The sequence below is a fragment of the Stegastes partitus genome, unplaced genomic scaffold, assembly GCF_000690725.1.
Source record: "Stegastes partitus isolate 25-593 unplaced genomic scaffold, Stegastes_partitus-1.0.2 Scaffold520, whole genome shotgun sequence".
Lineage (NCBI taxonomy): Eukaryota > Metazoa > Chordata > Actinopteri > Pomacentridae > Stegastes > Stegastes partitus.
Window position 1 is genome coordinate 378,494 of NW_007578251.1, and position 25,353 is coordinate 403,846.

Genomic DNA, 25,353 nt, shown 5'->3' on the forward strand with positions numbered 1-25,353 from the left:
TTGTGTCAAAGCAGCATCAAATAAATGTGACGTGTTGTGATTTTTGTTTTCCTTTTTTGTTTTGTTTTTGATTTGTCAGATGAACACACGATTAAAAGATAGTTTTGCACCAATACTATAAACACAGAATCCTAACACTTTACCTTTTCATGCACCATCACTTCCTAGCGTGAGTTTCTAGCATGGCTTATTTCAATCTTTTCCCATCACAAAATATTAGATTTTTTTTCTTTTTTTTTTGAGCTGAGATGTTACCAGAAACACAAGCTGCTCTTCTCTGTCTCTCGTGTTCTGGTTTCTGCTCTGGCTGTCAGCAGGTGGGTGAAGAAGCCGACCTGCCGCCTGTTTGTTCGCTCACATAAGCAGCAGATGCATCTTATAGATGAGTTTTCCTGGAGGCTGCAGGTCAGGAAACCTGTCGCTCTTCATCTGCTCGTCTCGCACATCTCCTTCGACGCCCACGTGATGTTTTTTAAAACCTCTGACCTGCTGTGTTTCTCACCTCAAGCTTAAGTGCGCTGGATGTTTGCCCCCCCTGAGATCAGAGGTGGAAAGTCTCAGATTTTCTTAAGCTTTTTGTGCAACTGATCCTCCTCCGCATTATCTAATTATATCCGTCTATCTTTGCCTGACAGTCTGCAGGCGGCACGTTATTCACGCCAACATTCAGGCTGCATGATTACAGCTTCAAGATTATAATGATTATTTTGCTAAATATCAAAATTTGTCATTGTTGAGCAAAGATAAACTTCAATTTGCAATGAATCTTTGCTCAGTCTGACATCTGCTGGTGGAAAAAACTGACTGAAGTCACCTGATGCTTGGTTATGATCTGTTGGACAAGAAGTGACAAGAAACTGCAGCTTCGACGACAGAAAGCTTTGTCAAAGTCATTTAGAAATGGTGCCTCCATTATGTAGTTTATTCACCAGAGAGCATTTTATTTATGTATTAATTAGTTTTTTGTTTTTTGTTTTTTTAGATGGTTTATAGTCACATTTCATGAGCCCTTGACAAAAATCTTTATGGAAAATAAATTACTTTGAGATGATGAGCATCTGTCTAAATATATAAATTCAGATACAAAACCACAGAAAAAACCTAAAATATCATAAAACCTAATGGAATACCAGATGGCAGAACACGGAAGTTGGTTATTATTGTTATTTAGTTAAAAAAGCACGAGAACTCAAGTCTCCAGAGGGAAATTCAGCTGATTTTAGAAGTTCCACCTCCATTAACCCTCTGACTCCCCCAAAAATCTCCAAATTCATGTATTGAAATGAGTAATTAAATACTACATGACAGAACGTGCGAGTTTATTATTATCATTTCTAATAGAAATTTTATCAATGTTCTGCATTAGATCATGTGAAAAACGTTTGTGCAGGAACTCAGCTGATTCTTAGCTGCTGCTGTTTATCCGCAAACTGTGAACGTCTGATTTTTAGCAGCTTTCAGTAACGAGTTGTCAACAGAATGAACGCTAAGTTAGCTAAAAAAATGTAAAAATAACACAGTTCAAACACGATTATTGTGCTTAACTGCCTCATCAAGCCTCAAAGCTAAAAAGGGTTCTGTTGTCACAAAATAAATCACATTATTCGACATGTTCGCTCACTCAGTCTTTGCAGGTGAAAAGCATCTTTTACAGACGGGCATTGTCCTGTCTGTCAGCTGTAATTTAGTCAAACTGTACTTGTGCATCTACTTTGTGGGTAATTTGTGATACATCAGTAGCATACAGCACTACTGCTCACCATATGATTCTCTAATATTAACACCAATCTCAGAAAGGCGGCCGTTTTCTGGTGCTCAAGGCATTTTTAAACTGTTGAGCGTTGGCAGGATGTAAAGCCCAAGCTTTAGTCCATGTTCACTGTCACACAGATGTCATAAAGGTAAAGCAACATTTGTGCAAGGACATAAGCGATGTGACATTTGCAGAAGTCTGTTGCACGTTGTCTTAGACACATGAGCACTAATCGGAGGTCATAAAGCATCACCAATGGTTTTGTCATGATGCTGTTTCTAGCTAGACTCCCACAATCTTGGCTGCTCGTCCACTCACCACAAACACAGCTTGATTACATTAGCCACTTAGCTAAAGAAGCTCTGTCCAAGTAGACTACGGCTCATTGTTAGTACGTTAGCTCTGGTCGGACATCATTAAGCATCACAGAAGTCTTTGTCGTGGTGCCCGTTGCTAGCTAAACTCCCACAATGCTCTCTGCTTGCCAACATGAACTGCCTGTAGTCTGAGTGATGCCTCCTGTGGTCTCTATAGTACTAAACAGTAAGAGGCTCTGTAGAAGCCAATAATGTAAAAATAGCCGATAACGTAATGAATTTGCCATTTTTAAAATGTAGTAGGCCAATAACATAATAGCTGGCCAGTAACGTAATAAAAGTCCTGAACCGATAACGTAATAACTTTTGGCCAATAATTATTACATTTGCGAAGAATTTTTATTATTTATTTTTTTTAACCAGGCCAATAACTTATTATGGTATTGACCAATCAGTTCAGGACTTTCATTACGCTATTGGCCAGTTACTACGTCATTGGCCTATTACATTTTAAAAAGTGCAAATTTATTACGTTATCGGTTGTTATTACATTATTGGCTTCTACAGGCTCCACCTGGTGGAACAACCAGGTACTGATCTACAATAATGCATATTATCAAAGAAAATGATATTAAACTGGGACTCTGTATTGGCAGATAATAAAACACTCAGAACAGATTTTATTTGGACGTCCTTTATATCGTTTATGGACTCACAGATATGTTCCTCATGAGGATGTCTGACGTTTGATAAGTGTGCAGGGTTTCGTCTAAGTTTGAAGACCTTTCACATAAACATTGAGGAGATGACAAGTTCCAGATGTTTATAAGACACAAATCTGGTGAAAATGCAACCGTCTACTAGTTATACATAATGATACTGTTTGACTGTTTCTGTCAAAATCATCAGCATGTCCTCATCATATTCTGCTGCTGAGAATATTAATAATATTTCAATTTTTTTGTCTGTTTTCAGTCACCTGGACAACCATCACCTGTGGGACCCCAATGAGTTTGCAGTTTCCTGCTTCAGAATCATCATGTATTCCATCCAGGTACAGCAAACCAAACCAAGTGACATGAAATGGGATTACAAATCTGCATTTTAATCATTTTCTGCTTCAGTTTTGAGTTGGAAGATGTAACAGCTGTTTTATCCTGCGGTCAGGAGGAAATGACGTGTTCAGCAGCTTTAAGAAGGAAAGTAAAGCAGCTGCTGACGATGTTTGGAAGTTCAGAACATCGTACAGTCGTCTCAAAGAGCTACAGTAGAAGTAATTTGCGGTTTGTTTCTGAAGTTTTGTCTCAGTACTCCAATAGTCGCACAAAGAGAAATCAATCAAAGAACAGGAGACACACAAATCGATTTCTTCCCTCACAGGAGCAGAAAATAGTCCAAGATGTCACTTTTCTTTCCTTTATTATCACAGGGGCCTTTCAAGAAAAACAACCTTCTCATCCTCTCTTTTTTAAGAACCTCTGAAGGGGTTTCGGTTGCTGCAGTCTGTCCAATTTTTACAGTTTATTGTACAACAATCACAGCAGTCAAACATCACCACAGATGTTAGAACCACAGAGCCCGATCTGATCTGATAAAACTAATCCTGCAGACGATGTAAACTGTTGCTGGTTGATCCAGTTTAAGGTGAGAAACTCTTCACATGAACATTTGAACAGCTTCCACTTTGTTCTTGAACACCATTAAGGGATTTTTTTGGAAGAAGATGGATACAAATCATGTCTGTAGTTACTGGAACTAAAACTGAAACCTGACTCTGTCCATTGCTAACAAAGTCCACCAACCACCAATCTATAGCTCACAAATGATGACTATGTTTTGTGAAAGTGTTTCTAAAACTGCTGAAGGAGAAAGCAAAACCAGTCCTTTAATGACCACGTACAAAACCAAAACACCTGATGCTGTTTCTATAGTTAAGCTTAATTGAATTTACCAGAATAAAGGTCCCAAGTTGGGCCCTTTTCAGTAAAATAATGAAAATCTCACTTGCTTCCAGAATGGATCTTTCAGTTCTTCAGCTATAAACACCACAAAGATGGTTTATTTCTCTGTGACCATGTAACTATTGGTATGAATTTGATTTCTAAATAGGAAGTTTCAGTGCTGCTGGCCCCGCCCCCTTCAGGAAGAAAACTCTCTCTGCATCTGAGATCAAGTGTTGAATGAGTGTGTGAGAGCAGGACTTTAAACTTTAACTTTCTCTCAGAGCACTGAAAAGAAAAGTTCCTCCTAAAGCAGCTGCTGACTATGTTTTAAAGTCAAGCTAGAATCTATTTCTGAGGATCATTTTATATGTAAATAGTTTGCAATTCTCAGCATGGTTGTTTTTAACTGCTGTGTTTGGTGAGTTTGTAAGTTGATGTTATAAAGTCTGTATTTTAGCTGCAGATTAGCGTCAAAGCTAATGTTAGCTACATTAGCTGCACAACAACACACAACAACAACTCTAAGGATTCTCCTATTGTTGTTTGGACCATCAGCAATAGCAGTAATCCATGAGTGTCCGTTCCTCAGATTCTGAAGTGCATGAAGACTCTTGTGTTCACTCTTGCAGCCAACAGCAGAACATTTGGTGAACTTGGCTTGTGGCTCAGATGTTGTAGAATTTTCAAGCAAATTTTGACAAATTTTGAATCATTGTGAACATATTTTTGATTGATTTTAGATGAGCCTTGAGTCATTTTGGACAAGTTCTGCATTTTTGATTAATTCTGGATATATGTCGAATCATTCAGAACAAATTTTGAGTCCCTACGAACATATTTTTATTGGCTTTGCACACATTCTGAGTCGTTTTGAAAACTTATTCATCAATTTTGGATGAGTTTTGACTCATTTTAGACAATTATTTTGCTTAATTTTCGACAAGTTTGATTGCACGAGGACTGTTGCGTTCACACTTGCAGCCAACAGCCGATCATTTGAGACATTTTTAGCAGAAGCAGCTGTAGAAAGTGAATGAACCTGGTGTACTGTGAGGCAGCTGTTCATGTGACTGGTTCACCTGGACACAGTGAGGGGGCGAAGTTTTGCAAATATTTTCAACTTTTCTACGTAGAAACTGGATAAAACTCTAAAAGGTTTGTAAAGCTGAGAGGCAGGAAGAATAGCTGTGGTGAGCATCCTCATATTTTTTAGAGGTTTTGTTTAACACCTCCTAGTTTTAAGACATTTGCCATATGGGACCCTTAAAGTCTATTTACTGGAAGAAATAAACATAACATGCTCTTCACTCTGTACCGGTTAGTACTGACACAGTTTAAATTTGTGGTTTCGCAGGCTCAGCACTCCCACCACGTGATCCAGCAGGTTCTGAACCACCTGGACCACCACAACAAGAACACTCCGCGGGTCAGAGCCGGGATCGTCCAGGTTCTGCTGGAGACGGTGGCCATCGCCGCCAAAGGATCTGTGGGTGAGTTAAAGGTTTTCCTCTGCCGCAGCAGCTGAGGAGGAAAAACATTTTATACACTGAAGGACTGATTGAATAAATGATCTCACTAGTAAAAACAAATATCAGTAAACTGCTGCCACTGAAGAAAATAATGTTTATGTAAAGGTGGTTAAAAGACCAAATGCAAACGTTTACCTTCAAACAGGTGTTAAAATGTATTGTACATTCTCGCTTTACATTATTTTGAAGGTGCCATGTTGGGTTTCTGACCTCTACAGTGTTCATTTAATGAGTCAGGCTGGTTTTTTTTTTTTGTTGTTGTTGTTTTTAAATTTTGTGCACAATGAATTTCCATGAGTTCCGCTAACTTTATCATGTAAAACTGGGCTATAGACCAGGGGTTCTCAACTGGTGGGTCACGCCCCAAAAGTGGGTCGCGGTCCTGTTCTGGGTGGGTCGTGGACAGCAGCCAAAATTAAATAATATGTAATGTGCGTCTCATGTTGGTCTTATTTTTTTTATTTTGAAAAAACTTTTATTTTGACAGGCATAGTAAACATAGTTTCTTTGACGTTCATTTTAAGTTTGTGTTGATGTTGGGATGCAAGATGACAAAGCGCAAATATGACCCAGAGTATTTAAAATGTGGATTTTCATACTAGGGCTGGACCCAAAGAGTAGAGCAGGTACCCAACTGTCTCGTTAACTTCAACAAATGACCTGATCAGGCCAAAACTTTATTTTCGAGTAGTTTTGACATTTATTTTATTCACTTTTGTACATGCAGTTGTCATGGTCCAGTTACTATGCATGGTTATAAGCTCTGAAATGCATGTTGCACAGGAAAATATATTGAATATTGAATTCTAAAAAAAATTGGGTCGCGACTCAATGACCATGGGAACATGTGGGTCCCAGGGTGAGACCAGTTGAGAACCCCTGCTGTAGACGGACAAAATGTGGCAAGAAATGCAGCAAATATGACAAAAAAGAAGTCTGCTATCACTTAAACATCAGTGTAAACAAAGTAGGTTTGAGGAGGTTTAGAGAGAATCAGAGATAAAAAGCTTCCGTCACAGTTATTACAGCTAAACCATGCAGTCAAACTTTATTTCAAACAAATCGAATGCAGTCGCACCAAACTGAAGAATGTTAAAAATCGATTTAGAGCGTAATTCGCACCAAAACAACAAACAGAGAAAACAAAATAGGACATGGGTAATTAAAGATAAATAAACCAATTAGAATAACAATAAAAGTATTAAAAATTATACAGTGATTAAGGTAATTAACTGAGTTTATCCACCAGATCCAGAAATAACTGAGAACACAGATGTTTGTTTAGCCTGGAAGATTAGAATAATATTAGAACACAGGTGCACAGAAAAAACAGTATTAGCCAACAATTAATTTTATAATCAGTTAATCTGCAAGTTCTTTTTTAATTATTGGGGTGTCTGTAAAATGTTTGGAAAAGAAGAAAAGATCAATCATAATAGAGGAGATTTTCAATATTTAAATTCGTATTTGAATTTCTTATTGAGTTAATAACCTGAAATCACCAGATATGAATTGTTTTATTACATGTCAGCATGTTAACACTTCGTCACTTGATTTGAGGATGTCGGTTAAAAATAAGGAGTTATTTATTGTATAGGTTCTGTATATATCCGAGGAGGAAACGTCACGGTGCAAATGAAGTGTTAATATCAACACCTCCCACTGCACGGAAGCACTTTATTTAGGTTTTTTCACTTCAGCCGGCGTGTCAGAAAGATGGCGTGCAAAATCTCATTAAACAGATTATTAGAGCTGCAACAGTCAGACGGACAGAAAACGACCACAGCCAGTAGTTTTCTGATGGTTTTTTTTTTTTTTGGGGTCATATTTTCAGCAATAATTCTGATATTTCTTTTTTCCAGTTTCTTTTTTTGTGAAGATTTGCTGCTTTTTTGATGTCATATATTGAAATAAACAGAATAATTTGTGTTTTGAACTAAAACAAGATGTCATTGGGAAATTGAAAATGACAATTTTTACAATTTTCTTGCATTTTATAAACAAAAAAATCAAGTGTTAGGAAACTGGCTGATTCATCAATCATGGAAAAAGATAATATCAGATTTATTAAAGCTCTGAATTTCAAAGGCTGCTAGCAGGTTTGAAAGAGATGTTGTGTTTTAAAAGTCGACAAAATTACCAGGAACTAGTAAAAAAAAAAAAAAAAAAGGAAACTTTATTTATTTTATTTTATTTTTTTGTATTTTCAGCCTTTCAGTGGCCCTGCAACATTTTACTTTTGATTTGTGATTCTATCAGAAAAAAAATAGTAAAATATAAGCCTGAATTAAGATTTTGTTTAATCAAAATGTGTTAATGCCACACGTGTCCTTTAAAAAGGTGCCCTAAAGAAGCATTTGTACCAAAATCTGTAAAATAAAAAAAATTAAAAAATGAAACGCTTGTGCGCTTCTCAACACAACAGAGACGTCATGACTTTGACAAATATTCAGACAGTTTTACTGTTTTTAAATGAGCAAGAAACTGAATTATTTTACAGCCATTTTACTTTTGTTTGGTTTTACAGTTTTTTGAGCGTTAAGTGTTGCACCATTTTTAAAAACATATTATTATTATTATTATTATTATTATTATTATTATTATTATTATTGTTGTTGTTGTTATTCTTCTTCTTCTTCTTCTTCTTCTTCTTCTTATTATTATTATTATTATTATTGTTGTTGTTGTTGTTATTATTGTTATTATTATTAATAATAATAATACTTATGTTGCAATTTTCAAGATGCTCAAAGATGCTTTCCAAAGTTGGCAACAACAAAACAAACAAACAAAAATAATAGCATATAGCAATAATAGCAAATAAGTAAGCAATTTTTGGCACCCTTGCTGCCAGATGTTAGTTTACAGTATCCGTGTCTCCAAAAGGGAACAAAAATAGAATGGTTGTACCAAATTCTTTAAAAGTAAAAAACTAATTATTCAGAGCAAGCAGTGTTTCCACAGAGCAGAGAGGAAAATCCAACACACTGGATCAATAAATAAATGCAGCATGGCTCAGAAACAGTGAACAGAGGAGCCAGTTGTTGGAGATACAGTCAGGATGGTGAAACATCTTTCTACAGCTGATGAGCAGAGTAGTTTTCATTTTTAAGGAATGTCACTTTCGCTTTTGTCTTTCTATGATTCGCGACATTACTCCTCTGTCATGCTGCACAAAACATGTCTGAGTTCTCTCTCCTCCTTCATGTTGTTCTGTTTCCATGGAGGTGCAGGGCTTCATACTGCAGTGAAAAATGAGTTACAGTGAGGAAAACTGGAGGAGCAAAAAAGGCTCGGAAACTGCTGCTTGCAGATCAAAGGATGAAGATACTAAGATATGGAAACTTTACAATGACCTGATTTATATTTAATTACTGAGATAACAAGTCTGATGCTTCCATCCATCGACACAAGAATCTTAATTTAATCGTTTCTCGCAGGAAAACAAATCAGAAAGCCAAAACGGAGAATCGAAGGTGTTTAAAAGGTGCTGATTGGTTCTTTGCTTTTTCTTTTTTTCTCTGTTTATTTTCTGCTCAAATGTGTTTTACATGTTAATGAACTGATAATTAAATAATCATGAGGTTTTGTCACCTGCGAGGAGAACAGAAATCAATTTTAATTTTAAATTCGGCGTCAAGTGAAGGTGAAAGAAAAGCTCCCGCTGAGGTGACGATAAATCAAACAGTTAGTTTGTGTAAATACTTGCAGTAAGAACGCGACCTTCCCTCCTGGTAGGAATGATCCAGGAGTCAAAGAGAAGCGACGCGTTCGTCTTTGAAAGCGAAATCACGACTCCACCCAATCTGTGGCTTGGTACAGTATGAAGACACTGACAGTAGAGGAGTTTCTGCAGACTTTCCCCACATGTCTGGCATCAAAAACAACATCCAGGAGTAACACAGTGTGTTTTTGTTTATGACCAAACACAGAAAATCAACAGTTTTTTTTTTAACATGCTCAGATTGAATCATTTTAGAGACTCCTGCTCATTTACAGGCAGCTACTGTGAACTGTTTACATCCATATATTCAACTTTAAGGTGTAGCTGGACTTTCATTTTTAACAGAATCTCTGTTTTAATTTATGCACAGTCACCAGAAATAGCAGGAGGAACGTGTAGTCAGTTCGATTTTCCAGCTTTTATGTGCAAACTTTGAGGTATTTGTCACAGAAAACACACAAAACGAGTAAGATTAGAGGAATTAAGTTTAAGATGCTGCACTAAATTTGTGATTTATGTGAGAAAAGTCAGTCCTGTGTTGACTTTACTGTGTTTGATTGAACTAATAAAATGAGCTTCGACAAAATGTATATGACGATGCGAAAAATATTCAAAAATATAAACTAAATGGTGCAAACGTGGGGGAATCTGCAGATTTGTGTTTGTGTAGCAGAGTGTCGGTGTTGTGTAGAATAACACGGTGGTGTGATGCTGTGAGCAGATCTGTGTCTGTAGATTAGAATAAATGTCAAAGGTGAAGTTTTGAAATGCCTGAAAACCTTCTCGTTGCAGGTGTTTGTCGACGGACCTGGTTAGCTTAGCTTAGCATAAACACTGGAAGTGAAAGGAAACTGTTAGCGATGCCACTGAATGCAACGTTAGCAGCAGGATTATCATGTTGGAACATTTTGTTGCATGTTTTATTTTACAATTAGATGATTTTTTATTTGATTTCTAGTCATTTCTGGTGTAACACGCAGCTGTTTTAGTAATTAGCTCTTGTTCAGTCATAACTAGGGCGACGTCTGCCTGTTTATTTGGTTTATTTCCATTTTTTAACCTTATTTTCCTCATTAGGGTTTTGTTCAGAGTGCTGCTATCGGTTTCCTCTCACATATTAAACGGGTTTGCTGCGCTGCGGGCGGCTGAAGCAGTCGACTTCCTGATAATCTGAGGTGTTGCTTCCTGTGACAGAGCGAATTAAGACGACTGAACAACTGGATGCACTGAGTCCAGCTCCACCACAAGAAGCCGTTTAATTAATGTTTTGTTCTTTCCTGTTGTGAAATCACTTTTTTTTGTGCTTGGCTGCAGCCAGTCAGGAGACTTTAGACTCATAGAAGCTACAGTGTGCTGCAGGAGGCTCTTTAACTCTTTATTTAAGCTTTCAGTCAAAATTGATCAGACCTGAGTAAAAGTCTGAAGCTGCTGTTTGTCACAGAAGCTCTGAAGCTGACAAGGTTTAGCAAAAAAGTCACATTTGTTACTTTTTTAAGGTGAAAATCCATCAATGGTGCACAAAATACCTTTGTTCCGGTCATGTTACCTGTTTGATTATATCACTAGAAATCATTGCTAATAACAGTTGAAAAGACATATACGTGACAATAATTTAATTTTTCATGTGATTTTTCCATCAGACCGGCAAAATAGATTTTCTGTGTAGTTTTCAAACTGTTTTACAAACTAAATACTCATATTAAATGGCTGCACTTCTCTAAGAACTTCTAATGGACCCTTTAAAATCTCAATCAATGAAGTTATTGCGTCTGATTTTTAAATTAAACACAGATTGACTGATTTTGATCTGCTCGTCTGCACCCAGAAATTCAAACGACTCCAAAAAACCCAAAGATATTCAACTGAAATATAGAGGAAGTGTGGTTGAAGTGCAGAAAAAGAAACTGCGAATATTAACATTTGGTGAAAAAACAGTCCTGAGTCTCAGTCCTTGTGTTTTAATGACATATTTTAGTGCAGATGTTGAAGTTTTGGATTTGAAATAGTTGTAGAAATGTAAAAATCTTCGCTTTAGAGGGGGTTTGACTTTTTTTTGAAAGACTAAAAGCTTATTTTTGGAGTAGCTTTTGAAGGAACAAACATTTAAAACATGTTCGATTCCAGCTGACATTAAAAAATAATCTCAACTCTCCTGATTAAAAACAATTCCTGAAGACTTTTCTTCATTTTTCTTGTCTCTTGTGGCCAAAGATTTTGTTTTTTTCCCTCTTTTTGAAGGTTTCTATTAGTTAACAAAGAGCTGACTTTCTTTGAGGCTAACTCCAAAGCGAGCGAGCTGATTCAGTTTTTCTTTTATTACATATTTTTGTGACCTTTTAAAAATTGAAGTTCTCTTGACACTTATATGGAAACATAAATGAAGAACTTTAACACAGCAGAATTAAAGTAAATAAGAAAACTTTTAACACCTAAAGATGCTTTTAAAGGAAATAAAAAAAAATAAATAAAAAAATTGAATTTAAGGAAACATAAAAATCATTTTACTATATTCTAATGTGCTTTGTAATGTGTTGATAAAAGGTTCATTGTAGTCGCTGCTTCACAGTTCAGACAGATAATAACAGTGTCCCAGTTTTTTTCCGTTAAACACCTGCTGAGCATCTTTCTCCTGCTGAGTTTTGTCCCTGAATGTAACCCATCGATTGTTTAGCTTCGACTCTAAGTCTGTGCAACCAAATCTGTTTGATTCTGTAAATGTATTTAACGGTGCTGGTGTTCGTGGCAGGTCCCACAGTGCTGGAGGTTTTCAACACTCTGCTCAAACACCTGAGGATGAGCGTCGACTTCGAGCTCGGTGAGACTTCGAGGAGGAACTCCAGCACCAGCGTGTCGTCGGGTCGGGGCAAAGAGAGCGAAGAGCGAATCGTCCAGAACGCCATCATCCAAACCATCGGTACGACCAAATAACGTTCTGTCAGACCAACAGTTTACTTTCTTCCTCCTTAAATTCTTGTGCAGGATTTTGCTCAGAAATAAACTAAATGACGTAACATGAGAGCTGCCTAAACATCACTGATTGAGACAAGTAGCTTAAATAAGACTAGAATAGCACAATAAAAAGTGATGCTGTAATTTGACTGAGGTAAGAAGTAAAATCACTTATCCATCCATCATCTATACACCACTTGATCCTCACTAGGGTCATGGGGGGCTGGAGTCTATCCCAGCTGACTCAGGGTGAAGGCAGGAGACACCCTGGACAGGTCACCAGGCTACACTTAGAGACAGACAACCAAGCACACTCACACTCACACCTATGGACAATTTGGAATCACTAATTAACCTCAACATGTTTTTTTTGGACGTTATGGGAGGAAGCTGGAGAACCCGGAGAGAACCCACACTGCACGGAGAGAACATGCAAACTCCACACAGAAAGATCCCGGTGCCCCCACCGGGATGCGAACCGGCAACCTTCTTGCTGCGAGGCAACAATGCTAACCATCGAGCCACCTTGCAGCCCTAAAATCACACACGATAATGAAAAAATCAAACATTATATTGCACATGAAATAAAATGCAACACTGATGCAGAAACTCATTTTGCAAATTAACTGAATCTAAACTTAAAACTGTTAAAATCATTTTAAGCTACAGTGTTAAAAAATAAAGTCTTTAACTGTGATAGACTGGTGACCTGTCCAGGGTGTCCCCTGCCTTCGCCCTAAGTCAGCTGGGATAGACTCCAGCCCCCCATGACCCTAGTGAGGATTAAGTGGTGTGTTTTGTTTAAAACAATTTACTGTCTCTTACGGTGACTGTAAATGACACAGTTTTACTGTATTTAAATGTTAATTCATTAGATACCAACGTAAAATTACACTTTTTTTTTGGACTGTTTTAATTCTGCAAAAAATATCATTATCCAAATTTTGCATATTAATGATTGAAAATTAGGGAGTAATTTTTTTAAATCGTTGTTTAATTACAGATATTAACTCGTAAAATCACAGGAAAAAAAGTATTCACACAGGCCCAAATTTGTTATTTTTACAAATATGAATTTGTTCTTAGTTTGTTCCGTATCTTGACCGTAAAATCCCAGTTTTTTTGTTTGTTTTTTTAACTCTGTTTAACCAGCAACAATATCAATGTTTTACAGTTTAAGCCAGTTACTGTTTGTACCTCAGCAACACTGAAACATGTACATGGAAAATTCTAGACAGTAATTTAGATTATTGGCTTTAAAAAAATAAATACAACAGGTCAAAACTGTAAATAATATCTACTTCAAATTTTTTTTTACAAATAGTCATTCTTTTGCAACATCAGACTGTGAAATTACAGTTTTCTTCATTGAAATCAGATATTTGCCGTTATTTATACAGTTTTGCCATTTTTGAACGTCACAGTATTCTGTGGTTTTGTTTTGTTTTTGTTTTTTACGTGTTTTTTGGCCTCTTGCCGACAGATTTTCGTGTTCATTACTGAAATTCAATAAGTAAACTAATATAAGACTTGACCAGTAAGAAGTAACGCTGACAATTCTACTGATTTAATAAGTAATAATCACACATGATGCTGAAATATTGCACATTGTGTTGACAATGTCACACATTAAACTAAAATGTTACACCTGAGAAATGAAAAAATGATTATTTGAACATGAAATAAAAATGCTCCATGTGATGCAAGAACTAATGTTGTACCAAGTATTGACCAGTAGTATTCCAATGTTATTGATGATATAGTTTAGATTTAAGTGTTCAATGTTTTAGCTGTGATTCCTGCACAAAGTGGAGGATTCATACGGTTAGATGTTGGCTGGTAGGACAGATCTCCTCCTCCTTGTGTGTTTCTGAGGGTTTTATCCAGATAAAGAGGCGTTCAAAGTGTGTTTTTCCTCCAGGCTTCTTCGGTGGAAACCTGCCCGACTACCAGCGAGCTGAAGTCATGATGTTCATTATGGGCAAAGTGCCGGTCTACGGGACTCCCTGCCACACTCTGGACACCGTCAAGATCGGGTCAGTAACCCTCTGAGGCTCGCCAGGTTCCTACAGAGCTCCTGATGTGGAACATGTCGGCTTTATGTCCCAATCAGAGCGTTTAACCAAAGCCGCCTTCACTGTTTTATACTGAACCAAGTCAGACGGAAAGCCTGTCTCAAGTCCAGGTTTATCCTTCTTTAAACATCCCTTTTAAAGCAACTGTTGTTTTCTTTTTACAGCGTCGACACAGCAGGCCTTTAACACAGATGATTTTATCTCCTAAAACATATGAAAAAAATCTCATAATAATTTAATACAAGTTATAAAGGCTGCTTAAAATTACGCTTTTAACTAAAAACATGACAACATTTGAACTAGATGGCTGAAGTCATTATTACTTTGTGCAGAAGGTGTTTATGTGAAATTAACAGATAATTTAAATTAACGTCGAAAAGACGAAAATTACAAAATGACAAGAAGCCAGAGAGGCGAGTACAACATAAGATGGCAAACATATATAACTGCACCATCCATAAAATAAATCAGCTCAAATAAAAGAAATGAATGAAATGAAGGAAAAAAAATATATATAACCATCCAGATGCATATTTTAAAAATCTAAATCAGGGAAAACTGCATTCACGGTAATAAAAATATTACAAAACAAATACAGAAACAACTCTGTGACTGGACAGAGTTGGATAATAAACATCTTGTTGCCAGGTTTTTGTTTAGAGCATCCATGTCTCAGTTTAACAAACTTTATGCCGCATTCAACTGCAGGCAGTGATTCCACAGAGCAGAGAGGAAAATCAAACCTACTGGATCAATAAATAAATGCAGCATGGCTCAGAAACAGTGAGTTGTTGGAGATACATTCAGGATGGTGAAACATCTTTCTATGGTGGATGAGCAGAGTCAAGAAAAAGTCTGTAAAAACATGGAAATACTTCAATATCTGTAGTATGTGGAAACAAAACCTCCACAAACAGACACAAAGCAACAAGAACAACACACAAAATGACCAAAAGGAGACTTCATGGTCGTGATGTTTCCACAGAGATGCACGACTTTATATTGTAGTAAAGAAACTGACCAACAGAGACAAAAATCATGATGCTAACAAAAAAAAAAAAGAAGAACAAAAAAGCCCAGAAACTGATTGGAGTTCAGTCTTTAGCTGCTAAAAGTGAAGAAGCTTTCACAAATAAAAAGTCATGTGATGCAGCACCTGGTCACATGAAGACCTCCCAAACACACACTCGTCTTCACCTAAAGGGAATTGTGTCTTAATCCGTCGTGGACGTCCTGCGGCGGATTCATCTCTCAGGTCACCGAGACGCAGGAAAGAACAGAAACAAGCTAATCCAGCCTCGGGAGAGCAGGAACAGATAATCCCAGATCAAATGAACACCGTCCTCCTCGATTCTCCTTTTTGGCTGATTGCTGGAGGAGAGAAACGCGATGCACTCCAACTACATCTTAGAGAGTCGACAGTGAAGAGCTGCTTCCAGGAACGTTCTCCTCCTCTTCACCTCCACATAAAGAAATCAGCCTTTTATTTCACGTTACGAGTCAAGCAGCTGGCTGTTGACCTGCAGCTGCACTCACTCAACACCGTTATGTCTTTGCCTTAAATGTCAAATTCCACCTGACAAGAAGAAACAAGAAGAAATGTATACAAGTGGAGGAGGAAATATTTAATTCTGCAGCAATGAAAGTGACATTTAAAGTTGAATTTCAGCACAAATAAGGCAGGTTTGATTAAAAAAAAACAATCAATAATGCTGATAAATACAATTTCTTCATGCATGTTTGTAGTTTTCATGTGTGGTTTGAAAGAACTGGAAGCATCATCTTTTCTGCAGCTGCGGCCTTTTCCTAAAAGATTTTACTCATTTGATGCTTCATAATTTCTCATGTAAATGTCACAAATTGCCAAAATAATATGAGTAAAGGGAAAATCATTTTAATTCTGCAGCAATGAAAGCGAAACTTAAAGTTACATTTCAGCAACAAATAAACAGGTTTGATACCGAAACGATCAGAAATGCTGATAAATGTAATTTTGTCATGTTTGTAGTTTGAGAAGAATGGAAGCATTTTTCTGAAGCTGCTGTTCAGTTGGGCCTTTTCCTAAAATATTTTATTCATTTAATGCTTAATAACTTCTCATGAAAATATCCCAGAACCTTGAATAACAGCTTAAACTGAGGAAAACACTAAGAGCAGAAAGTGTTTGTATGTATGGTGAGGGTAAAGTATGTTAATCCTGCAGTAATAAAAGTGACATTTAAAGTTGAATTTCAGCACAAATAAGGCAGGTTTGATTAAAAAAACAGTCAATAATTCTGATAAAGGCAATTTCTTTATGCAAGTTTGTAGTTTTTATGTGCAGTTTGAGAAGCATTGAAGCGTAATTTTAACGTTTTTTTTCTGTGGCTGCTGTTCCATTGGACCTTTTCCCAGCAGATTTGATGCTCACTAAGTTCTCATGTAAACCTCACAGAATCATGAATGACAGCTCGAACTCCAGAAAGCACGTTTACCGTTAACTCTTGGGATTCTGCCCTTCAATAAGATAACAAACATACTGCTGCGTTGTCCGTACGTGTATTTTTGTCAACAATGTGAAAAATGAAATCGCATCATTGCAATGGAGTAGACTCTATTCACCATGGGGGGGAGGGACCTCACCCCTCACCCCTCTCTCTCTCCCCTACAAAGAAGTGCAACAAACAGCATTTACGGTGAACAAACTCTTTTCCTATTGGCTCGTTGTAAATAGGTTGTACGTTTAAATAGCGTCCAAACCATGTAAGAAACTTGAGGTCGTCCTTTTAGGGGTCAACATGTCTTCTGTGATTGACCTCAACCTTCAACCTTCAACCTTTGGTCACTCTTCTATAATTAGGCTTCAGTAAAGTGACTCAACTAACGCTGAATAGTGTCAGAACAACGAAGACACAGGTACATAAAATTAAAAAAAAACTCATGAGACATTATAAACTAATGCTTGATTTGACTTTCACACCATTTTTCCCTCAAAAATTTGTCTTTAGAAACTTTTTTATTTTTCAATTTCCAACAACAAAACACACATAAACAAACGCTGCACCATCACAGATCACCAAACCCTGCTTAAAATGACAAAATAAAGTAAGGTTACATAAGTAAAATAAAATAAGTAAATCCAAATAATCATAGTATACAAATAGATTAAATAAAACACAAATTAATAAAAGATAAATACAGTGCTCAATAAATAAATACATTATTTATTCATATAGACTCAACTTCATCATTTATGCTGTAGTAGTTTGTTTCTGTGCCTTCATTCCATCTTCTTCTTCTTCATCACTGTCCTCCTGTATGTCCATTTTCCAAGTATTTAGCTTATTTATAGCTGTGTCCGTTCTATGTGCAGCTAATAAACTACACTATTCAGACACAGAGCCCTTCCCTCCCATGTCAGCAGTTGTTATTTCCTCCAGTTCTGATAACGCTGGTGGACACATTATCTGTTTGGTTTTTTTTTGATAGTATGCTGCTTTTTAACTACAAGTATTTGAAAAAAGTTGATATCTCGGACAAAAGGCGTCAAAAGAAAGCGAAAGCCCGTCTTGACTTTCACACCATTTAATTTCTACACACAAATGACGTCATTCCTTCATCTTCACGTCTATCTCAACGCCCCGTAGTGCCCACTCTTTTAAAACTGATGCAGACTTTCATCCCTCAGAATGTGCGCAAATTACACATATAAAAGAAAAGCACATTTACTTGCTGCTAAATTCACCATTTTGGACTTTTGTTCTGACTGAAAATCTTCTTTTTTATGACTCAGGCATCAGGGTACGAAGAGGATCCAGACGATGCTGCTCAGCTCCCTCATCATGGTGAGCCTTTAACCCGACTGTACTGTCTGATGACTAAAGCACATGTTTCAATACTTCTATCTGTCATAGACAGCCTGAAGGTAATATATATTTATTAGATTAGTGATGTCTTGGCTGTTTCTGGAGGTGCTTTCTAAGGTTTTTATTGCCCTTGTTGTTTTCAGATTGAGTTCACATAAGTTAGTCCTCTAACAGCAGCTGGATTTACAATTTTATGCATTTTTCTCACATATCCAGGAGGGCAGTCATTAGCTAATTGGCTGCATCAGGTTTAATAGCAAAAAAAATACCAGAGAAAGGACAGCACAGTCCCAAATACAATGTCTGGTAGCAGTTCAAAATGGCCACTAATGACTAAGGAAGATATTTTAAAATAGGAATTTAACATTTAGACTAAAAGAGAAACGATGCGACTAATCATAAAATAATTAAAAGCAGCTTTACAGCAGGTTTTTGTGGCTCATTTTTGACATTTCCTTCCTTATATAAAGACTTAATCAGGTATTTATTATCTGGGAGCTCTGGCGTTTCCTTCTCCTTCGTTACCAGTCGGTTGAGGAGGCAGGTGGCAGGTACATGCACGCAGATACACATTGGCTTCTTTTCCTGCTTGCATCCTCGTGCACGCCGGCGGTCCGTGCACGCTTCGTATCGGCTGGATGTCCTCAGCCGCCCCCCCCGGCTCGACGCCACCTGCTCCCCGGTGCAGCTGGAGGAGGGTGAAAGGTCAGAATATTTATAACGCCACGCAGCTGCAGATGGGGCAGAAGGAAGTAAGAGGATCGTGTCGTTTTAATCGGTGTCTGTGTGGTGGTGGTGACACCAAAGAGCGTCGGGGCCAAACCCAGACGCTGGAGGATCGGTGGTCGGGGTGAAGGCTGGAGGTGAATCACTCGCTGCTTCAGTCGCTTCATCCGGGAGGTGTGAAACCCTCTGAACACCAAAACCCACCAGAGGCTTCGAAAGCATGTTGTCTTTAAAAAGAAAACCCCCAAAATGACACCATTTATCAGCAAGAAACTGTTCCCTCAGAAAACACAGCCACGTATAACCTTCAAATCAAGATATTTCATCATCTTCATCCATGTTTGATTTATAAATTTGCCAATAATCAACTTTTTCTTCCCACCAGATTCTCTAAAAAATCTAAAATATGTGGACACAAACCACCACAAAGAGACACAAAACAACAAAAATAAGGCACAAGAGCAATAAATAAATAAGATTCTACAGGGTAGAGAGAAAAATGATTGAGTTTGTGAACAGGAAAGGCTCTTCATTAAGTGAAGCCATATTTGTTTTTTTTCCCCAGATCTGGAGGCACTTAGAAAACTATAAAATACTTTTTTTTTTTTCCCAATTTTTGTAGAACAATTAATCAAAGATCTTCAATTTTCACTGTTTTTTTTTTTTTTAATATGTATTTTAATGATTTATGGCATTATATCTGTCATTTTGCACAGTATATTATATTTAAATATTAATTAAGGATCCTATATACAGATTTTTTTTCACCATTTTGCAGTTATTGAATATTACAGTATTCTCCCATTTTAAACATATCTTTCATGGCATTTTCAGGTAGTGTTTTCACAGAGCAGCAAGGAGATAGCAATGTACACTGAGAAAAGAACCAAACAAAAAACAAAAATGCAGAGTTTGTGGAGGTTTTAAAAAATGTCAATAGTAAAACAATATTAACTCTATCATGTGGAGCCATCTGTTGATTACATTTGTAGGCAAAAAGGTTGTACATTCCAGTTTAGATTTTTTACTTTTGAGAAATTCAACTTTCACTTTAGTCTTTTTATGACATTATACCTGTGTCATACTGACAGAAGACATTTCTGAATCCTCTCTCCTTATAATCTCGGTTGTTCTGTTTCCGTAGAGGTGCAGGACTTTATGTTGCGGTAAAAAACGAGGCCACGGAAAATGTGACAGGAGCAATGAAAGTGTTCAGAGGGTTAACATGAAATATAAGAGTAGAAGCAGAGCCTGGACTGAACTGCTGGGAATGAATCACAGAGATGTGGTGCAGAGTTTTTCTCATATTGCACAGTATCAGCTCTGAAATCGCAACCTGAACTGACCCTTAAATCTCACTGCATCCAATTTAAACCCAGGCGTTTCCACGGTTACATCAAGCTCGGCTGGAGTCGGGCATCAACCCTCTGCATCATGTCACATACAGGACAGCGGCAGCAGTAAATGGCATGTGCCGATCTGCAGAGTGAATGTGGTGATAATCAGATTTGGTTTAAGGCCTCCCACTGGGATCATTAATCATCACATCAGAGTCACATACGATGGAAAAGGTCAACATTTGGACAGTTCCAGCTGCTTGTGAACATAACCTTTAAGCTCCGTTGTTTTCCGTTGATTAATCACATTATGTTGCCATAAGTTGACTCTCACCTCCCTCCCCCGTCTCTCCTCCACCTCAGGTGACCTCTGGCTTCAAGTCTAAGTCCATGGCAGCGGCATTGCCTCCTCCCTTCCTGGACCCGCTGTTCTCCATCTCCCTGATGGAGGACAGTGAACTGAGGCAGCTGGTGCTAGAGATCCTGCACAACATCATTGATCGCCACGACAACCGGGCCAAGCTACGCGGCATCAGGTCGGTGTTCAGGACTAACCTTTTACATTAGTTGCACTGGTGCATCAAACGTTTTCCCCTAGATTTTTAACTAGGGTTGGTTATGATTTGACCAATTAAAATATATTAAACGATAAGGTAGAAAACAAAAGATGTGAATATCAGAAAATGCATCGTAGATCAGCTGTAGTTCCTGGTTGTTCCACCAGGTGGAGCCTCTTACTCTTTAAAACTGTAGAGACCAGAGGAGGAATCACTCAGACTACAGACAGTTCATGTTGGCAACCAGAGAGCATTGTGGGAGTTTAGCTAGCAACGGGCACCATGACAAAGACTTCTGTGAAGGTTAATCACCTCTGACCATCGCTCAGGGGTTAATGTAATCAACCTATTTTGCTTGCAAATGTCTTGCGTCCAGGATTTAAGATATTGTTGTAACACTTCATTTATTATTAATTGGGAACGCTGCAAACTGAGCTGATCTCCAGAACTGGTTTCCCATTACTTGCCTGTTTAATTGATTTATTTTTTCTTTCTGTGTTGCAGAATTATTCCAAATGTCGCAGCGCTGAAAATCAAAAGAGAGAAGATTTCCAAACAAGACGTTGCATTTATGAAGAAGGTACAAAATCTAAGTTGATCAAATTAATTGTTTGCTTCAAAGTTCCAGAGCTTCCCAGTATGAAAAAAAAATGTTCCAGGTGGCTGATTTGCCTTTCAGTCATATCGAATATATGTTGAATATATTTTTTAAAATAATTCATGTGGTAATCGTCTTTCCTTGGAGAGCTACGGCGGGCTCACGCTAAAGTCTAAATGTCTACAAAGAAGCCAGTGAATACAAAGTTAGCATGACGATGACAACGGGTTGGATTGATGTAATAATGTTGTATCATCTTAATATCGTGTGTAAGTTAAACTCAAATTTCTGCATTGATTGAAAACTAAATTGAGGTAACTTAATTAAATCGGCTCCGTTTTTCTTCACTTTGAGGTCATTACTTTAAGTACTTTTATCCAACCTACTTCAAATTGAGTGAACTTATTTTTTAAATTTGCTCAACTTAATTTGAGTAACTTGTGTTCGTCCTTATGGTAATAAAGTAAACAACGCTTTAAAAATTGATTCAGAACAATGTAGAAATGTTGGAACAACTAGATTTTTTTGAGTAATCAACTTATGAACCTGTGTTTGTGCTACCAATCAATAAGTTATTAAAATCACTTTTCATTGCGGAAGAAAAGCTGATTTTCTTAACTCCATGTTTGTTGGTTGGTTGAACATAATTTAATTAGAAATTGTCACAACTTAAAAACACTGATGCAAATCTGCTTTCAGACTCTTCTTTGGAGACTCTGAAGCCAAAGACCGCAAAGTTAGCATGATGCTAATGGCCGCGTTAATGGGAAATATGCCAGACTGAAATGTAGAAGTTGCTGCAACTCTGTAAAACTTTAGACGTTCTAAGAGCTTTCTGGAATGCAGACAGTTCTATCTCTATGAAAAACCATGACTACTTAATGTGGTGAGTTGTTTGAAGCAGCAAACCAACATCCCCAGAAGGAAGGTTTCTTTTACAGAACACTGATTTAACAGCGTCTCTGAGCTTACCGACCCTGACAGAGCTCCCCATCAGCGCGTGACATTTCCAAAAAGAGGCCCTCAGTTTAAGCTGCTCACCTGTGAATCACACCTGAGCTGTAACCTTTAGCGACACGTCAAACACCTGGAAGAAGAACCGGCGGGCCGGAAACCATGCTCACCTCCCCTTACTTCAACGGAGCAGGTGAAGCTGCCGCCGACTCCCACCTGCTGTCAGAGGTCATTAACGCGCTCTAATTGTAATTCATTAGCGCTGAATAGAAGTCGCGGCCTTCACTTTCCATTAACCTGCGTGTCAAGTGTTTGGATCCACACGCAAGAAGCCTGCAGCCCGAGTTTTTATTTACTTAATGAAGACCGTCTCCAGCAGCGGAGGCCTCTGACACTCGCAGCTATTTTTAGGCTGATTCGCTTAATTGGATTAATCTTTTCTTTGGCATTTTCATTTTCTGGCACAATAACTTTCTCATTCACATCACGGAGAGTCGAGCCGCTGCAGAGCTGGTGATTCTCAGAATAGGGCGATTAAGCATTTAATCTGCTGATTATTTTCTCGACTGAGCCATTAACTTGCGGATAATGAAATGTCAGAAATGCGTTTTAAAAAATGCTTGACGTAGCCTTCCTGAAGCCCAAGATGGCGTCTTCAAGAAAATATCTCGTTTTGTGTGAACGAAACCCAAATATATTCAGTTTGCTGTCACAGAAGACAAAGAAAGGCAGTGAATCCTGAAAAATGTTTGTCATGATTATTTGAAAAATGATAGCTGAGTGTTAATTAATTCAGTCTAATTATGTAAATCAGGACAGCAGGAAGCAAAGAAGAATCTAAAATTAATTACTGGAAAACTAAATGTAGATGCCTCTTTTTCATATAAACCTGAGGGTCACATTGCCTCATTAGCAATAAATACTATTAAAGGCCAATAAAACTAAAATAAAAAATGACAATAACACGACTTTAAAAGACAAAACCACACAACTGACGTGTCGCAAACTAGCTTTAAGTCCATTAGCGAATAAACTCAGCTGTGTGACTTTGTCAGCAGGTGGCGCTGTAGGCCACATGGCTGTGATGAACACAGAAGAAGAAGCAGGAAACGAAATGTAGTTGCTGCTAAAAAAAAATAAAAAAAATAAAAATACAAAGTTGAAAACACAAACAAAACTTTATCCATCTGCAAATCATACATGAAGTATTTTGAGATATTTATAAAAACAGGAATGTAGTTTTCATCTTTCTTGTCAGCTGATATTAAACATGTTTCACGTTTTAGAAACAGCTGATCAGTCATGTGGACTAAATTTTCTAAAAAATAATTCAAGAAACCTGTTCTTACTGCTTAATTAAATGCACAGCTGTCAGAAGAAAAAAATCTAATTCTGTAATTTAGATTAACCTCTTAGGTTGCTAATATTATTTTGGTGGATTGTGTTGATATAATAATGTTGAATTAACTTAATATTCTGTGTAATTTAAATTCAAATTTCTACATTAGTTAAATTTAGGTTAACTTAATTAAATTAGCTTGATAAGTACATTTCTTTCATGTTGAACGTATGATTTTGAATCCTAACTTATTGAACACTGGATTCACCATTTAAAAAAAAAAAAAAGTTTAATCTAATTTTGACAGCTTAAAAACTTAGCTTAAGCATAAATAACATTTTTAAATTCCTTTTAAATAACATGGAAATTCAAGTTGAAACAACTTCGTTTTTATAAGTAATTGACTTAAAATGTTGTTTTTATGGTACCTATCATTAAATAATGAAAAGTTCCTCCGATTGTGGAGATTCACTGTAAATCAGGTTGGTTAATGATCTGAACAGCTTTAAGACATGAATTATGAGCATATACAGGCTTATAGTTTTATCTCTGCTAGAACACACTCACATGCTTTAATGTTAAAAATACACATTACTTTGCTCACACTGTACGTTGCTGCAGCACCTCTGAACAGTCTGGGCCTGTTTTTCTTTTTCAAAAACCAGAATATGGACTCTTTAAAAGGTCAGTGACAAATGAAGGAGCAAGTAAACTGTTACTAAGAACATATTTAACTACATACACAAGTGAATTTCAAGGTTTAGGCGACAATAGAGTTAGAACTTGGTGGTTAAACAGCCAAAGAAGGTGGTTTGATTTCCAAATGCAGATTCTGGTGTCGCGGATTACAAAAAAAAAAGGGGGGATTGGAGGAGTCAGCATTTGGGGATTCAAACACTAAACCTCAGCAGAGTTCAAGAGATCGCAGATATAATCAGCAACATGCAAAAGCAAAAACATGCAAAATCTCATAAACTGTCTGATCTGCTGTTTCTCAGACATTACATCTCTTCTTTCTTTGCATCGTTTCCCGTTCAGTGTGCTCCAGCTAAATCTGTCTTGTCTCCTGGTCTCTTCCAGCATGGCCAGCAGCTCTACCGTCACATCTATCTGGGATGCAAAGAGGAAGACAACGTCCACAAGAACTTTGAGCTGCTCTTCACCACTTTGGCCACTCTGACCATCGAGCTGGCCAACGAGGAAGTGGTCATCGACCTGATCCGGCTCTCCATCGCTCTGCAGGTAAAACCGACAAACTCTCTATCCTCATGGACACTGGACGCTTTTCTGCTCTAATTTGTGGCTTTCGAAAATAATCTAATTTTCTGGAGCTTTCGGTCACATCGCACCATTTTTCTCTGCAGAAGCTCATTTTAATGGAATCGTTTAACACGTTTTAGGGTTATTAGACTGATTTAAGTAAAGAAAAATGCTGCTTTTTGGACAAAGACTGCAGTTCAAACCGAAGAAAGCACCACAAGGAGACACAAAGCAAGAAAAAGAACAACAATAACAAGACTCATAAGACACAACATGACAAAAATGAGGCACAAAATGAGGCGCAAAATGGGCAAAAACTAGCCAAAATGACAAACAATCCTCAAAAGGGAGACGACAAGAGAGACTAAGAGGAAAATCAAACCTACTGGATCAATAAAATAAATGCAGCATGGCTCAGAAACAGTGAACAGAGGAGCAAATTGTTGA

At 37.4% G+C, this 25,353-nt stretch overlaps 1 protein-coding gene across 1 annotated transcript in view; it reads left to right on the forward strand.

Annotated features, from left to right (window-relative positions):
* efr3a (EFR3 homolog A (S. cerevisiae)) overlaps window positions 1–25,353 on the forward strand; it is a 153,373-nt gene that overhangs the window by 112,393 nt on the left and 15,627 nt on the right. The window contains exons 9-15 of the mRNA XM_008287784.1: window positions 5,368–5,503; window positions 12,013–12,180; window positions 14,137–14,251; window positions 18,063–18,114; window positions 20,562–20,734; window positions 21,260–21,335; window positions 24,727–24,888. Of these exons, the coding sequence (XP_008286006.1) occupies window positions 5,368–5,503; window positions 12,013–12,180; window positions 14,137–14,251; window positions 18,063–18,114; window positions 20,562–20,734; window positions 21,260–21,335; window positions 24,727–24,888 (882 nt within the window). The remainder of the gene's footprint in view (window positions 1–5,367; window positions 5,504–12,012; window positions 12,181–14,136; window positions 14,252–18,062; window positions 18,115–20,561; window positions 20,735–21,259; window positions 21,336–24,726; window positions 24,889–25,353) is intronic.